We start from the raw sequence: 17,738 nt of genomic DNA on the forward strand, positions 1-17,738 counted from the left end.
CGGACTAAATTTGGGAACTGATAAGACTAGAAATGGCCTTGAAACATGCACCCAATCACTTTCTGGAGGGATGATTTCCCCCATGCTGCTAGAGGCACCAAGCTTGGTGTACATGGTCAGTTGAAGGAGGTAATCACGCACACCCAATTTAGTGCTCCTTCCACTTACCATTCAGAAGTTATAAGAGGTTCATTGCTTTTTTTACTTAAATTGGAGTCAATGGCAGCTCTACCAAAGGAGGACACAAGGGGGCGCCAAACTTGGTACGCATGGTCGGTTGGACGAGGTCATCGCGCACACCCAAATTGGTGTCCCTCCAATGTACCATTTGAGAGTATTAAGAGGATCATGGATTCTTCTTTTGAATGGGAGTCAATGGCAGTTTCTTATAACACTTGAATATTTGCTGCAACAAAACAGACAAAATTACACCTTAAGAACTCTGATTTATTGATCTTGACATAAATATTTATGCTATGTATCACAAGAAGGTCTACACTGAGGCTTTACTTCACTATCAAAGGAAATGACATCATATTTGATGATCTACACTAGTGTTGGAATATGGAAACCTGGAATGTACCAACAACATAAATTGCATAACTTATTTCTTCCCTGCGACCACACATTTCAAAATAAAAGGATTAGAAAATTTTCTGCTTGGCTTTGTTTCTTGCAAGTATGACTTTAAGAAGATATATGTGACTTTTACAGATATACAAAGATGTTTTTTTTTCATTGTAGAGATATTTTTTATTTTTCATCTTTGAAATATTCTTTATTTTTCATCTTGGAAATATTCTTTATTTATCTTTCATCCTGGAATACGTACTTTAAGAGTTTCATGCTGGATGTGCACTAGTTTGCGTGCCAATGCTCAGATAATTAATGTCAAAGCACAGCAACACTCATCACACACTTAATTCATCACCACGTCAAAGAAAAGATCAATCACCACACACTCAACAATGATACCACAGAAATATGCTAACAGTAATTCAAGATTAACAGTAATGACGTGTTTAAAAAAAAAATAATAATAATAACCCCAAAGCAAACTCAGGATTTGCATGTTACACTCAGGAACATTTAAATAGATCACAGCACTACAACTTCTGGTATATTCCACAGCAGAGCGACAAAATCATTACAACACACTTGGTGCAAAGTAAATACAGTTTCTTTTTTTTTTGTTGTTGGTTTGTTTTCTTCAAAAACGATTCGTTCGCACCCGTCGTCGGCGTGGACACAGTATGTCGAGATTGCAACATTCCCAATAAACCACACATCTGTATATTCTTTGAACAAAAAAAAACAAAAAAAAAACATCTCCTCCAGAATAGGGTAGGACATAGTTTCACATCATGCTTATAAATGATCAGTTTTGCTGGGAAGAGTACGAGTGATTATTACCATGACTTAGTGTCAGTAGAGTTTCATCTACCAGAGAAAGCCTCATGTTGTCCAGCTGCAGCAGGTTTTTTTTGTTTAGTTTTTTTCAGGAGGAGGGATGGCTACATGCTGACTGAATGGCTTTGACACAGATTTCTTCAGATTTCTACTTAAATCTTCCACCACATGAAGGAACCTTTTTTTATTTAAAATTTTGTTTTACTCCAAACGCTGGATGAAGTTCTCTGGGAAAAGTCCTTTGTGAGCGCTAACGCCGTGTGCTAACCAGTCACTCTCTCTGATCCCCGTCAGCCAGCCGGCATCCTGCAACAAACACACACATTAAAAAAAAAAAAAAAAAAAAAGAAATCACAATCAGCCCGTTAAGACTGTATATTCCCGTCTTTACAGGATGGTGATGACCTGTTAATTACCAGACTTCCATCCCTGTGTTCCAGGTGTTGTGCTTGTGCACTAACGCTAAATATTTTGTGTGCATAAGTGCGTTTCACATTGTCCAGTACAGAAACATGCAGAGCGCCAAAAACGGTCCAAAAACGATTCTTCTTCTTCTTCTTCTTCTTCCTCCTTCATCTTCTTCTTCCTCTTTCTTCCTCCTTCTTCCTCCTTCTTCCTTCTTCTTCCTCTTCCTCCTTCATCTTCTTCTTCCTCTTCTTCTTTCTTCCTTCTTCTTCCTTCTCAATCTTCCTCCTTCATCTTCTTCTTCCTCCTTCTTCTTCCTCCTTCCTCTTCCTCCTTCTTCCTCCTTCTTCTTCCTCTTCCTCCTTCATCTTCTTCTTCTTTCTTCCTTCTTCTTCCTTCTCAATCTTCTTCTTCTTCCTCCTTCATCTTCTTCTTCCTCCTTCTTCCTCCTTCTTCTTCCTCTTTCTTCTTCTTTCTTCTTCTTCCTCCTTCCTTCTTCTTCCTCCTTCTTCCTTTTGTGGGCGGAGCATCAGCACCACCAACTGTCACGACAGCTCAGTAGATGTGACGTATCTTCCGCTGCGCAAAGGATTGTGGGTCAGAACAGGCGGAGCAGCACGCTGGCCTGCAGACTACAAAATACGACCGGATGCAGTAGCACATCCTGGTACTTTTGGCATCCTACGTTTAAACATACTAAGTATCGGGACGTACTAAATCTGTTTTTGGCGTACTAATTAGTACGGTAGTGTGGATACTGGAACGCAGGGGAAGTGTGAAACTTTTCCACCCTGGACGGTCACCATCTTGCACACGTAGAGGAAGGGGCGGGGCCACTGACGTAAAGAGTCAAAATTCCAGCACAACACAAGTAAGAGTCCGAACACGTTAGAGCGCGATTTGTTAGTGACCCGGCACATACGTCACACCGGCCGCTCTCACCTGATCCTCCGCTGAAGCCGTGGGAACCACCAAAACCACGTCGCCTCTCTGCAGCTCCAGCTCGTCTGAGTTTGCAGCCTCAAAGTCGTGCATTGTCTCCACCTGCAGGACAAAACAAACACCATCACTTACGTCTACAGACACCGGGACCGAGTTCACGTGGAAGGGTTCAGCGGGGGGAGGAGCCACCCACCTTGAACAGGAAGTCGTCAGGAAGCCCCGACACGTCGCCGGACGGACTCATGTGTTTGACGGTCTGGCTTTCGCTCATCACGCCGTTGTCACTGATGGCGGTGGGGGAGATGATGTCGCCGTCGCGGTCATCGTCGCCTTCGTTACTCGAGGCAGGTTCGATGACGACGGAGGGGATGGGCATGTTTTCCTGAAGAGGACGGTCAGAAATTTAGGTCGCAGCGTTTCTAACCTCTCACTTTAACACACACTATAGAAAAGTGTGTGTAAATCAGCCACGTTTCATGTTTGGATTTAACTTTCAGGTAAAGAATTTGGTGACAATGAACCATTTCTGAATTATTATCAACAAAAGATCCACTGATATCGAGTGGTTTGGGTGTCACAGACCACAAGATGCATTAGAAGAATAGAAGGACATGAATTACTGCCGAAGAAGCTCTTCTCAGTCAGTTTTAATGAAACAGAACCGAGGAGAAGTCATGAATAAAGAAATCAGTGGTTCAGAAAACAATCCGGCTGTTTACAACAACTTCCACGACAGAAAAACATGTTTTGTTGTCAAGTCTATATATTTTAATTTTTATGTGAAACACTGGAAGAATCTTGATTTTTTTTTTTTTTTTTTTTTTTTTTTACTGATGATCTTTAGTTTCTTTTTTATTGGCTGTAATCTCATTCATTATTTTTGTAGCTTTGGTTTTTTTTGGACAGAAAAATTAAGTGATTGATCAATGAAACTATAGAGTGGCTCAATTAAATTCGGAAAGTCAGTTTTAACAAAATGATTCATAACGTAGATGAAGTGATTATGCCGAGTTTGAATGAGTGATCTGTTATTCTTGGTGTGAGTTTCACGTCCTTTATTAATATTTACCGATGGAGCTCCTTCGACTGGAGATGTTTTGTCCTCTTCAGCAGGAGGAACCTGTTTGAGAACAGAAATGACATCATCATTGAAAAGGAGCATCACTAAACCTGCTGCGCTTACTTCACAAAAACCTGGCAGATAGAAGGTTTGTAGTTTGGTAAAACAAAGCGTGTCAGACACAAGCAATCATTCCCTCCACACACATCAAAGTTTATTGTGCTTCGTGAAGATTTTACGTTTAAATCCACATCTTTTACAAAAAAGTTGTTAGAATTTCCAAGAGAACAGTTTCATACAAGTTGTAAATGAATCCAGTAAAAGTTGCAGCATAAACCTGATCAAATAACAGATATAGCAACTGAACTGAACTGAACAACAACACATTCATCACTGATCAAACGGAGAGAGGAGCCACATACCTCGCCAAGCTCCGCCTTCTCAGAGCTTGGAGATCCAACTGGTGACTTTGGGAGACAAAATCACATTTAATCACATCAGTCCTTAAAGTAACTCATGTCACCATGGTAACATTGAAAAGTATCAAACAGAGAGGGAACTGATTTAAAACCTAAATCTGCACGCGCTACGATCAGTTGATACTGATGATGATGATGATGATGCTCCAGATGATGGTGATGATGATGATGATGGTGATGACTGGCGATGGCGATTGATTAAATTGAGGATGGTGATGATGATTACATTGATGATGAGAAGGTTGATGATGATGGTTATAGTGATGAAGATGATGATGATAGCGATGATGATGATGTTTCCGATGACGATGATGAGGTTGATGATTATAGTGATGATTAAATTGGTGATGATGATTACAATCATGATGACAGTGATGATGTTGATGATGATAGTGATGAGGATGATGTTATTGATGATGATCTTACCAATGATGATGATGATGATGGTGATCAGATGATCACTAATTGCCTCACTGTTGTTATTAAGTCATTATAATTAATACGTCCACTCACAGCGGGCTTCTCCTCCTTCGGGCTGTCTGAGGGTTTTTCGGTATCTTCCTCAGCAGCAGGAGGAGCTGGAGGTTCCTCCACCGCAGCAACAGCAGCAGGAGGAGGAGCTGGAGGTTCCTCCACTGCAGCAGCAGCAGCAGGAGGAGAAGCTGGAGGTTCCTCCACCGCAGCAGCAGCAGCAGGAGGAGAAGCTGGAGGTTCCTCCACTGCAGCAGCAGCAGCAGCAGGAGGAGAAGCTGGAGGTTCCTCCACTGCAGCAGCAGCAGGAGGAGCTGGAGGTTCCTCCACTGCAGCAGCAGGAGGAGCTGGAACCTCGTCAGCAGGAGGTGGACGTTCCTCCTCCTCTCCTCCAGCAGGGGGAGCTGGAGGTTTGTCTTGTTCCTCAGCAGGCTCTATGAGGCCGGCCGCTTGTGTCTCGGAGGCTGCGGGAGCCTGAGCAGTTTCACTGTTACCTTCGTTCTTATGCAGAGAAAAATGGAGGGAAACTCTAAAGCGGTTCACACGGGCCTCTTCGGCTCCAGACAGTACGCATGACACTCAATAAAAGCATCGGAATTCTTCACAAGACGTCTAAACAGACTTTCATAATTCATTAAAGTTCCTTCCACACTGCGAGTCACACACGCGGTTTTGTTTCTGCAGTGCCAGAAATGTTTTGTCAGATGACAAAAGATAAATTACACATAAAAGAAGTGACAGCAGAGCTAAAATCAAAATTAGATTATTATTTCAATGTGACGTTCGATACCCGCATAAAAAAGTTTCAATAAGAAAGATATTCCAAACATAAATACATTAGTAAGAGACAGACAGACAGATGTTCACAAAACTCACCATGTTGCCAAAATCAGCGAAAAATGATGGCGCAGTAGAATCCTTCAGAGTGCATGTGTTAGAAATAGAGAAGAAATGTCACAACTGACAACAAAAGTAAAAAAATACACAAAACAATTAGCGTTAATGAAGAAAGGGAAGAAGATTCAAAGAGAATTAAGAGCTGTGACGTCACAACATCAGGAGAGGAGACATGTGAGACTTTACTGGGATATAAAGGCTTCTGAGGGTTCAGTGAAATCAGCATGCAGCCATTAGGGTCTACTTTAAAAGTCACTACAGTCCTCTGCAGTGACCTCTGCAATGACCTCCAACCTCTGCAATGACCTCTAACCTTGTCAGTAACCCATGAGCTCTACCGTGACTTTCACTGCTGTCTGACCTCACAGTGACCTCAAACCTCTGCAGTGACCTCTGACATCTGCAGTGAACTCTGACCTATACAGGGACCTCTGCAGTTACCTATGACCACTGTAGTGACTTCTACAATGAACTCTGACCTTTGCAGTGACTTTTGACCAATGTAGTGACCTCTGCAATGAACTCTGACCTATGCAGTGATGCCTGACCTCTGCAGTGTACTCTGACCACTGCAGTGACCTATGACCCCTGCAGTGACCTCTAAAGTAAACCCTGAGATTGCTGTAAATAGTGATCCCTGCAGCGACCCCTGACCTCTGAAGCGACCTCTGACTTCTTTAGCTACCTCTGATCTCTGCAGTGACCTATGACCTCTGCCTTGAACTCTTGACCTCTGCAGCACTCCTGACCTCTGCAGCGACCTCTGACCTACCTTCTGACTGAATTAGACTGAACAATGTGGTACTAAAAGAAATGTGATAAATCCCAAACTCTAATCAGAGGATGTGATTTCGTCCCTGCAAAACTGCACATGTGGGTGCAAATGTAAGTTTAGTTTAAAAAGATTACCTGTGAAAATCCATTAAATGAATTGGTCACCTGAATTAAATTGCAGAGACACAAATTAGTATTAGAAGCCTTCAGGTAAAAATTAGTCTAACATGAGTTTGAAAGATGGATTAAATTTGAAATGAATGTGGAATGAACAAGCAGAGGACATTAAGAGGCGGGAGCAAGCAAGAGGAGAGACAGGAGGAGCTCAGGCTGGGATCCAGGAGTTGGGAAAATAGCTTTCACTTTGTTTCTCAGTCTGTAGGAGGGTAGACGACAGGAAAGGGTTCGTTCTTTTCATTTCTAGTCTACTCTATGCTAATCTACCACACTGAAGAAGGGAGGAAGCCAAGTACCTCTTCCTTTTCTGTATCTATCTCTTGATACAACTTTCCAAATCTCCGGTTTGCGGCCTCATCTTCGGACATGTCTGAATTTTCTGGTTCTTTGTGAATTCTGGGAATGTTAACTTCTTTTTTCCCTCCAGCAGACGCAGAGTTTTGTTGAGTGACAGAGGAGTCGAAGCCACTGCTGTTGGAGGCAGGACCTTCAGTCCCTGAAGAGGCTGCTGGGAAACTGTTAGCAAAAGGGTCTGCATCCCACCCGCTTTTCCCATCCCCAGTCACAGTCTCAGCAAATGGATCGAATCCAAAGCCGCCCCCTTTGTCCCCAAACTGAGTTTCAGCAAAAGGATCTGAATCAAATGCACCTCCTCCCTGTGTTTCCACTGTTGAAGCTAAATCAAACGCACCTCCTCCTTGTGTTTCAGCAAAAGGATCCGAATCAAACGCACCTGCTCCTTGTGTTTCAGCAAAAGGATCCGAATCAAACGCACCTCCTACCTGTGTTTCCACTGTCGGAGCTAAATCAGACACAACTCCTCCCTGTGTTTCGGCAAAAGGATCCGAATCAAACGCACCTGTTCCCTGTGTTTCAGGTCCTTGAGCTGAATCAAACGCACTTCCTCCCTGTGTTTCAGGTCCTTGAGCTGAATCAAACGCACTTCCTCCCTGTGTTTCAGGTCCTTGAGCTGAATCAAACGCACTTCCTCCCTGTGTTTCAGCGAAAGGATCCGAATCAAACGCACCTCCTCCTTGTGTTTCAGCGAAAGGATCCAAATCAAACGCACCTCCTCCCTGTGTTTCAGCAAAAGGATCCGAATCAAACGCACCTGCACCTCCACCCTGTGTTTCAGCAAAAGGATCCGAATCAAACGCACCTGCACCTCCACCCTGTGTTTCAGCAAAAGGATCTGAATCAAACGCACCTCCACCCTGTGTTTCAGCAAAAGGATCCGAATCAAACGCACCTGCACCTCCACCCTGTGTTTCAGCAAAAGGATCTGAATCGAATGCACCTGCTCCCTGTGTTTCAGGTCCTGGAGCTGAATCAAACGCACCTCCTCCCTGTGTTTCAGCGAAAGGATCCGAATCAAACGCACCTCCTTCCTGTGTTTCAGCAAAAGGATCCGAATCAAACGCACCTCCTCCCTGTGTTTCAGCGAAAGGATCCGAATCAAACGCACCTCCTTCCTGTGTTTCAGCAAAAGGATCCGAATCAAACGCACCTGCTCCCTGTGTTTCAGCTTCTGGAGCTGAATCAAACGCCCCTGCTCCCTGTGTTTCAGCGAAAGGATCTAAATCAAACGCACCTCCTCCCTGTGTTTCAGAGGAAAATGCTCTTTCGCCGTCTTGTCCCTGAGTTTCAACATGATCTCCGCAAACTGATGTCAGATCAGTTTGTTTGGCCGTAACTCCTTCAGCTGAATTATTTATACTTCTGTTGTATATCTGTTCATCATCGGTACTCGCCCAGTCTCCCCCCTGAACGCTATCACCCCACTCCTCAGCAGTTTCATAATCGGACCCCGACCCATCCGGAGACCTGGACCACTTGTCTCTTCTGTACACTGTGCTGTCCTCAATCTCTTCACCATACTCGTTGGTGAATACAAGTCCCGGGGTGGACTTCCTGCGGTCTTCCAGCCCCATTATGTCTCCTCCTAAATCTGCCTGCCCTGTCTCCTCTTCATCACCACCGACAGCGTAGGGGCCAAGGTTGGGGTTAGTTTGATTTTCCCAGCTGCTAACCTCATCGTCAGCTGCTGCGGCCTCACTGTCCTGGGTGGGTGAAGTTGTGTCTCCACCCGGCTGCAAGCCTTCTGCTTGGGGCCAGCCCTGAGCCCCACCCTCTGCCCCGCCCTGCGCCCCATCCGGCCCCACAGCGGGGGCCTCGGCTCCTGAAGCGGCGTCTCCGTTTGCGGCCCCTGAACCAAAGTCAGCGGCCCAGTCGGCGACGAAGCCGCCGTCTGCGGCCTGCTTGGGAGAGGCAGGGAATGAAGGGTTAAAGTTTCCCCCGACCCCATTCGAAACCCGCCGTGCAGAGTGTGACTGGAAGGCCAGTGCAACACAAATAGTGTTTTACAGACAAAGACACCAGAGTGATGTAAGAATCCAGAGGCTGCTTGCACAAAGACACACTAATCACCCGCAGTGGAACTGATTTACTATGAATTCTGGGTAATTTACACACTTAAGCCTGAGCTCTGTCTGCCTATTTTAGGAAAGGTCAGAAGTTGACATTTCGGAGTGCGTAAACAAAACAAGTGTCGTGTAAAGTACGCCTGAGTGTCCTCCCTCCCCATCATATTCCAGCCTCTCGATACAATTTCCCAGAGAGCGGTATGACGTGCAACGAACAGGGAATTGAACTGCGGATGTTGCGGATACAGTTGACGGTACGCATCTTTAACCAACAAGGCCACCAGACCGCCCTCCATATTTTGGCCGGAAAAATAATTCACTTGTAACAAAGCCTTTCAAATGTATCTTAAAAATCCGCCCAAAAAAAATCCTAAACAAACAAAAAGGAGACACTTGTTGATCCGTGTTATCTTTGTGCAAACAGAGGCTGGTTTAACAATGTTAAAAAGTCAATGAAGTGGATGATTGTGCTGATTAACTGAAGTGCTACAGAGTGAACATTGTGACGAGAGTGAGTCTGAATAAACGTGTGTGACTGCGAGTACTTACAGGCTCGGCTGCTTGGTTGTTTCCCTTCAAAAGAAAAGCAAAAAAAACCAAAAAAAAACGGTTCAACAACTCTCATCCGAAAAGTAATTTCTAAAGTTACTCGACCAGCTCCACTTTTTCATTTATCTTTCAATGTCTATAAATAAGCGAAGTGAGTGTTTATGTTTGTGCACCAACAGACAGAAGACGTTACTCACCGACCACATATCCCAGGGTACAGCTGTCTGAAAGGAGCAGACCAATGTGGTTAATGCAGCTCGTAACGGACATCAAACACATTTTATAGTCATGTAAAAAAATTTTTTTTTTTAAAAAACAGCTCCTCGTGGTATCAACTGTGGGAACTTTTTTAATTGTATTCTGACTCTGTTTAGACTCATTAAATATTGTATGATGGCGTCTTTATCTTTTTTTAAATGTATTTTTGTATTTTTGCTGCTACAAACAAAAACAAAAACCTGACTTGAGCTTAGTAGCATGTGATGAGGTGAAAGGTCACCCGTCAGCTGGAGACTGTGGTCAGTGACAGGTGAGTCGTGAAGGTCAGTTTGAGAGGCGATGAACTTACTGCCAGCTCAAATCCGATTTTTGTCATATCTGGATTGATTTTTTTTTTTGACAGTTGAACAGCAAAAAAAAAAAAATAAATAAATCACATCAAATGTGATTTTTGCAATCCGGAAACTACATCTGAAGCTAGTTTGAAATAAGATTCCAATTGGATTCCTACGGACGCGTCTCAGTCCGGACGCTCTGCCGGCTGAGTTGGGATTTCTTGCGTCACTCGTAACGCGACACACGACTAAAACGACTAACCTGTGCTACCGCGAGCAGAGCGCTAGCAGGAAATGTCGATTTTGGCACTGTGGAGGACAACGGCAACAACAGTCCGGGGACAGAAGCCGAAATACATTGTCTGCTGCTGTCACCGGCGTTACCATAGCAACCCATACAGATAGGTCGGTGGTGTCTGGACACACCGAATCCGATTTGTTCACTTGCATTGCAGTCAGTCTGTCCTTCAGATCTCATTGGAGAAAGAAATGGGAATTGCCTGCAGTCTGAACAAAGATTCCCATCAATCATCACATTGAGTTCCTCACCCAAATAAACAATATCACTGCGACAATGTACGACTACCGAGGACGATCTCAGCTCTCTAGTTCGGGAGGAATTTTAACCGTACGTCCTTCACTGATGTTTAATCCTGAACATGGACTTTTGAAGCAGATTCAGTGAAGTGTTTTTGGATTCATCCGATTCAGTCTTTCCAGTCACTTCTACTAAAATCGTCACTTTGTTCGTCTCAGTGAGAGCACGGTGGTGCTGACGTCGTCCTGTCAGACAGGTGTTCAGGTGTGTGTGTGCGTGTGTGTGTGTGTGTGTGTGTGTGTGTGTGTGTGTGTGTGTGCGTGTGCGTGTGTGCGCGTCTGCTGTCAGAGTGAAAAAAAACCTGCGGTATCGGCGAAACACTGTCATCTGGCTGAAAAGCATCGAAGTCTAGATCGAGAAGAGATTCTCCGGGTCGTTCGTTGGGCTGCGGACGACAACAAAACAAGAACAGGTAAACGTGCGCGTGTACAGCTCACGGTGTCTCACATTAATCGTCTCGTGCGGACTCTTACCTGCGAGGGTGAAGGAGCCGGGAAAAAGTCTCCTCCGAACAGGTCGATGATCTGCTCTTCTGCCACCTCCTTGGTGGGCGTGGCCTTCGGTGGCGGCGGCACCGGCGGCCCCTTTTTAAGCTGCCAAAACACACGAGGGGACGTTAACACACCAGCTCGGGACAGATCGATGGAGCGGCACATCTGCACCTCTGGCAGCAGGAGAGTTACAACCAGACCGCATCCTACGACCTCCGTCTGTTCATGTCAGACAACATAGATCAGCATCCAGCGCTTCACATTGATCTGCAGCCGTGAGCGGTTCCAAGACCGAGACCGTCTTCACGTGGGAATGAGCCTCTCTTTGTCTGCGATGGTGCTCAGCCACGCTCACAGAGACACAGCTGACCTAATCTGAACTAGTCATCCAGTCCAGTGTTCAGCTAAGCAGCCGGTTACTTCTCAGCACATACACACACACACATATACACAAACAAGTACACACACACACACAAGTACGCACGAACTTCTCCAAAATCTTTTGACAAACACGTGAACATTATCAAAGGCGAACACTGAACGTCGGATCTCACAACCTGGAGCGTCAGTAGAAGCAAGGCGGTGTTCTACTTCTGGGCTCTACTGCATATAACAGCACTGTTGTTATATATATATATATATATATGTATATATATATATATATATATATATATATATATGACATACATATATATATATGACATACATATATATTCACTGAACACAGACACTAACACAGACAGATGACACAGAACTGGTGTTACATGTTCACTCACCAATTAACAGACAAAAGTGTGCAGCGAAGAAAAAAGCAGTCACACAAAGTTACTGTGAAGTTCAAACAGTCAACTGAACCAACACAACTACAGTCGATCAATCACTATCAGTATCTATCGATCGCTCCTATTATCTATCTATAACTACTGTTAATCTATCAATCACTACCATGTTACAATGTAAACTACATATTTTCTGTTGCGGATCTGGATCCAGTTGGGTTGAGATCTACCCGTGATGCAGATGTGGGCGGAGTTAAGGTTTAGACCTACCCGTGATGCAGATGTGGGCGGAGTTAAGGTTAGACGTACCTGTATGGGGGATTTGGGCCGCGGCGGTCCGGGTGAGACGGGACGCAGCATGTGATTGGAGCTGGCTTCCGGGCTGCTGGGTGGACTGTCGTCTTCCGGAGGTGACGGAGTTCTCGCGAGCCGCAGAGGTCCAGAATCACTGAGGACGTGAGATTGTTTACGAAAAGTGAGACCTTCAGGACTCGGGAGATGGCGATTAATAATATTTCTATATTATAGATTTGATTATATTCCACTCCTGCCGCTATTTTAAGACATTAAAAACTACATATTGATCCTGGGATGCTCAGAGAAACACATAATGACTTTAATCATTTTTATAAAACAGAAAAAAACTGTTTCTCAATGAAAGGTTTGACAGTGGCAGCTTGTACTGACCTCGGTGCTCCTTGGATGGTGAACATTTTGTCAGAGTGCTGCTCAGCCAGTTGGGTCATCACCTCATACAGCTCCCTGCACACCTGAAGGGTCACAGGAAATTATTTCTCAGTCCACATAAATCCCTTTCATCCTCCAACAACAACAACAACAGCAACCCTGCTGGTCACATAGCTGATGTCTGCGAGGGGTTCAGATGAAACGCCGCCGGTCTGTCTGGATGTTCTCTCTGGATTGTTTGAAATGGAAGTTGTGAAAGATGAATGGGAAAAAAAAACTCACCAGCGAGATCTCGCGGTGAAACTTTGCCTCCAGTTTCGTCACAGTCTTAAAAGTGCTGATGTAGAAGCCGACTCGGCTGCAGAGCAGGAAGACAAAACTTTTGAGCGTATGTGGGGAAAATGTCAGCGAGAGAATAAAGAAGCTGCCGAGATGAGTATTAGAATTTAAATCAGGTTTATTATTAGGTGTTTGAACAAGTCATATTTTGAGTCATGCTTCTGTCTGACATGCGAGAATCATTCCGCCTCCGCTGCTTTACAGCAAAGTGCAGCCTGAAGGCATCAAACACTGAAGAGGACGACATCATCCCGCTCAACATAAAGAACGTCGATTAAACGCTGCATGTAAAGACAGACTCAGAGGAGGAATACAGCAACACAACATGAACCAGAGCGTCACAGTTCACCGCACACTTCAAACATGTTTAATGTCGAGTTCATTCGATCGATTCAACTCATGAAGTTACACACTGATGATGTAAGCAGGTGTTATTTCTCAGGAGTGTGTGTGTGTTGAACCGTGTGAAGCTGAATGAACTCCCCATGTCAACTGTCAAGTGAAGTTTAGTGATATTTAAAACGGTGTGTTAACGGGCTGATCGGGTCCTGAGTGTGTTGTTAATCGTTAGATCACATGCTGTTTACACACAGTTGCACTCATCTGAGATTTGAGTAGCTGCTTCATCTCTCAGCTTATAAATGACACACCTCCATAGACCAATCATGGCATATTTTGCTGCTGTCAGACAGATGTGTGTGTGTGTGTAAGATCTCACTCACCGCTCCCAGAGAGTCGGCAGTTCATCCTGCAGGCCGACGTTCAGATCATCAAACACTCTTTGAGCCTTTTTCAACTCATCGTCTGCCTGCACACAAAAACGGTATAAATAAATCAACTTCACACGTGACAATAATCAATAAAACAGCTGGATAACACCTGGACAGGTAGCGTAAAACAGCTGGACAACACCTGAACAGGTAGCGTAAAACAGCTGGCCAGGTAACGTAAAACAGCTGGACAACACCTGAACAGGTAGCATAAAACAGCTGGACAACACCTGAACAGGTAGCGTAAAACAGCTGGACAACACCTGGCCAGGTAGCGTAAAACAGCTGGACAATACCTGAACAGGTAGCATAAAACAGCTGGACAACATCTGGCCAGGGAGTATAAAAAAGCTAGGCAACATCTGATCAGGTAGCATGAAACAACTGGACAACACCTGTTCTGGTAGCACAAAACAGCTGGATAACACCTGGACAGGTAGCACAAAACAGCTGGATAACACCTGGCCAGGTAGGGTAAAACAGCTGGACAACACCTGAACAGGTAGCATGAAACAACTGGACAACACCTGTTCTGGTAGCACAAAACAGCTGGATAACACCTGGACCTTCTGACCTCCCGACCTCCATCCTCTTTGAGCAGAGAGGAGCGGACTCACCTTCATCATCTTGCGGTCGTTCTTCATGCCAGACGCCTGCAGAGTTTCTACGTGGTGACGAGCGCTGTCGTAGTCGATGAGTTTCCGACTTCTTTTGGCGACTCGAGTCTGTAACGAACACGTCGGTGTCAGTTATCATACGAAGAATCGGCTTCAACATCAACACTGGAAAACAACTTTTAACCATAAAACAAACCTTGAGGTCTGGAAACTGCACCAGGTACGCGTCCAGGTTCAGCAGCGTCGAGTCCACCAGTTTGTTGTGAAAATCTTCCCACAATGCATCACAGTCCTGCAGGAAATACACAACCACTCACGTCGGTGCTGCTACATCAACACCAGGTTAATCTACAATGACAAGGGGTCAGCATGCGTGTTGGTGTGTTGCGTTCAGGTGTGCGCCGGTTGCGTGAGCGTTTTTCAAGACTCTTACCTTCCCGATGGTCGTGATGTCATCTTTTCCGTGCCAGTCTGGTTCGTAGACTTCGTGCAGTGACTGAGTCAGGTTGATGGAGGCCTGCTGCATCCCTGCCAACAAAATAAAATGTCATGGTGACATTTTAACTTTGTACAGAAAACCAGACATTCGTGACACGTCAAAAATCTATTTAAATCGACGTCGGTTGTTTTAGATTAGTTTAGTAGGCATGAAGCTTCACATCTGAAAACTGTTGACTCTTTGTCACCTTTAATAGAAGCCATGTAGGCCTTCATCTCCCTCTGCAGCCGAGAGCCTTCAGACTGAGAGAACACACAGAAATATTTCATATCAGTAGTTTTACTTTGCTGAAACGTTTTCTTTCAGATGGGCAAAACGGCATTTGAATTTATGATCACAGATTCATTTAAAAACTGAAACACACTGAGACAAACTGAGACTGAAGGAAACAAACAGGTTCCAGTTTCAGCAGCTTCGTTCTGGAACATTTCCAGATCAACTCCGTGAGAAGAAGAACATCTCTCACCTCCTGTCTCCTGAAGTTGACGACCACTTGTTCAAACTGCTCATCTCTGGTCTCGTCTGCTTTTCCCAACTTCTGCAGAACCTGAGAAATAAATCAAATCAAAGAGGTTTACAACTGCTGACATCTGTTTTCTATTTAGACCATTTTAAATCCCAGTTTAGTAATAATTTTTTTACTCTGATTACTTTTGAGAAACACACCTGAGATGTTCCCGAAACATTATCCATGTGACCAAGTCCAACATGAATAATATTCATCTCGTGTATAAAAGGCAGATTTTACTCTCTAATTAAAACCCAGCGACACCTCCGATCAACGTGTTCCTGAACGCAGCACGCTGAAGGATTTTGTCACGGCGCACCAGTGTGACAAATGATACTGCCAGCTGGCTGCGATCACACCGGTTTGCCGTCAGTAGAAATTCAGATATGTCATGTTATATATCAGCTGCATCATAAAATATCCACCCACCCATCGATTATCTGTAACCCGTGTTGTCTCGAATAGAGTTACGGGGCGGCCGCGGCCTACCTGACCTGCCGGCTACACCTTGTACAGGTCGTCAGCCCATCAAAGGGCCGACACAGAAAGACGGACGACCATTCACGCTTACTGTCACTTTAGAATCAGCGACGCACGCACGCATTTCTTCGGATGGCGGGAGGAAGTCGGAAAACTTGGTGAAAAGGTTTGAACCCAGAACCTTCTTGCTGTGAGGAGACGGTGCTAAAATGTAAAACACCTGCCTGTGAATTATCTGTCCGTCTATGCCGCGTCCCATTGAGCTACCCGTTTAAATAAAAGTATTTAATTCTACTACTAATGGTGAGATTAACTCTATTAACACTATTAATGAGGCTGTAGCCTTGGTGTCAGTTTGGTACAGAATGACGAGGCAGTTTTCGACACTCGATAGTATTGAGGCAATTTGTTTGGCGCTTTAAAAAGGTAATCGAAGTTTCGTATCCAGCCAAATGTTAGACTGATTCTTCACTTAAATACTGAAGAAAAAAAATGTCACCATAAAACCGTTCTGGTGAGTTTCAGCATCTTTTACAACCAGTGAAGTCAGAGCCTGCAGACAGCCGTGCTCTCTGTTTCAGCACCATGGACAGCGTCAAAGCAGTTTCAACTGAGGCTGAATGGACCAATAAAATTCAATAAATATTCTGTTTTATTCACGTGAAAATTATTGTTTCCTTTGCCGTCATGTATTTATACACTTTATATACAGTATATGAACATATACAGTATTTTTATGAATATCTATGGATGTATTTGATTGTTTGTTTGTTTGTTTTGGAGCGTTTTATTTATTTTATTTTGTTCGGTTGGCAGTCCAGCAGCTTTGCCCTATAAATAACGCGCAGGTAGCTGATCTGGCGTCAGAAATAACGTCATCACGCCGCAGAGAGAGGACTCCCCCTCACCCCACCCCCCCACCCCTCTCCAACAACATCCCGCCCCCCCCCCCCTCTCGCCGACCTTGGAGCAGGAAAACACTTCACCGTCATTTATATGAAACGTAAAAAAAAAAAAAACACGCGTGACATATTTCGCCGCACATGTCACGTCATAGCGAGGCGTACAGTCCGTGATAATCCACGGCCCGTCAGCCTCGGCCAATCAAAACGCTCTCCGTCAGTATCTGGTGATTTTAACTGTTATTAATGTGATGATGATTTTTTTTTTTTTTTTACGGAAACATTGTGACGTCACCCTCCCCGTGTGGCTCGATACCCGATCGTCAATAAAATGACACGAATGTCTTTCAGTGACTTTGATAATATCGCAGAGAAACGCTCGGCAGGCCTGCAGCCTGTCAACCAGCCACACATCCACACGTCCTTCCTCCATCTGTCCTCCACCCGCCACCTCCTCCCCGCATCCCCTCCACCACCACCTCCTCCTCCAGCGGCGGCAGCAGCTCCTACCTTCTCCTGCGCTCTGTTCAGCCGTTTCTGCACGTTTTTAGCGAAGATTCCCGTTTTGATTTCCGCCATGATGACTGCAGAGAGAGAGAGAGAGAGAGCGAGCGAGAGAGAGAGAGAGGGACACACACACACACACACACACACACACACACACACACAGAGGCGGATTAACGGAGTGAGACGCTGACAGGAGGGGGAGGGGGAGGGGGAAGGGTGTGTGTGTGTGTGTGTGTGTGGAGGGGGGCGGGGTTGAAAGCGAAAACACTCATCTCATTGGATGGCTTCAAGTCAGCCTCCAGTTTTCCTTCCGTCATAATTAAAATGTGCATGAAACGCAGTGAGTTAATACACGGGCAGCAGGTTTGTGTGACGTCATGAAGTCTGCAGGGTTTCACAGGAACGTTAAAACCTCTCGGC

At 44.9% G+C, this 17,738-nt stretch overlaps 1 protein-coding gene across 6 annotated transcripts; it reads right to left on the bottom strand.

Annotated features, from left to right (window-relative positions):
• Positions 1 to 426: 426 nt before the first annotated feature.
• On the bottom strand, positions 427 to 17,489 carry amph (amphiphysin). Of its 6 annotated transcripts, none has more exons than XM_069142260.1 (23): positions 17,322 to 17,489; positions 15,388 to 15,468; positions 15,109 to 15,163; positions 14,856 to 14,950; positions 14,619 to 14,714; positions 14,423 to 14,530; positions 13,758 to 13,843; positions 12,979 to 13,054; positions 12,697 to 12,779; positions 12,319 to 12,457; positions 11,213 to 11,323; positions 11,041 to 11,124; positions 9,785 to 9,811; positions 9,588 to 9,611; positions 8,646 to 8,873; positions 6,574 to 6,603; positions 5,644 to 5,685; positions 4,810 to 5,268; positions 4,240 to 4,284; positions 3,827 to 3,877; positions 2,951 to 3,139; positions 2,758 to 2,859; positions 427 to 1,716 (listed from the first exon to the last, which is right to left on the bottom strand). In XM_069142260.1, exons 1-23 carry the CDS (start codon positions 17,388 to 17,390, stop codon positions 1,612 to 1,614), a joined length of 2,385 nt encoding a protein of 794 aa, XP_068998361.1. In that variant the 5' UTR covers positions 17,391 to 17,489; the 3' UTR covers positions 427 to 1,611. The 6 variants fall into 6 exon arrangements, with proteins under 6 accessions (XP_068998361.1, XP_068998360.1, XP_068998359.1 ...); XM_069142259.1 differs by having other exon boundaries at positions 8,646 to 8,870; positions 11,213 to 11,332; XM_069142258.1 differs by having other exon boundaries at positions 11,213 to 11,332.
• Between the last annotated feature and the right edge of the window lie 249 nt (positions 17,490 to 17,738).

Source organism: Embiotoca jacksoni, unplaced genomic scaffold (genome assembly GCF_022577435.1).
Source record: "Embiotoca jacksoni isolate LCO1_2020_lvr unplaced genomic scaffold, fEmbJac1.0.p SCAF_99, whole genome shotgun sequence".
NCBI lineage: Eukaryota > Metazoa > Chordata > Actinopteri > Embiotocidae > Embiotoca > Embiotoca jacksoni.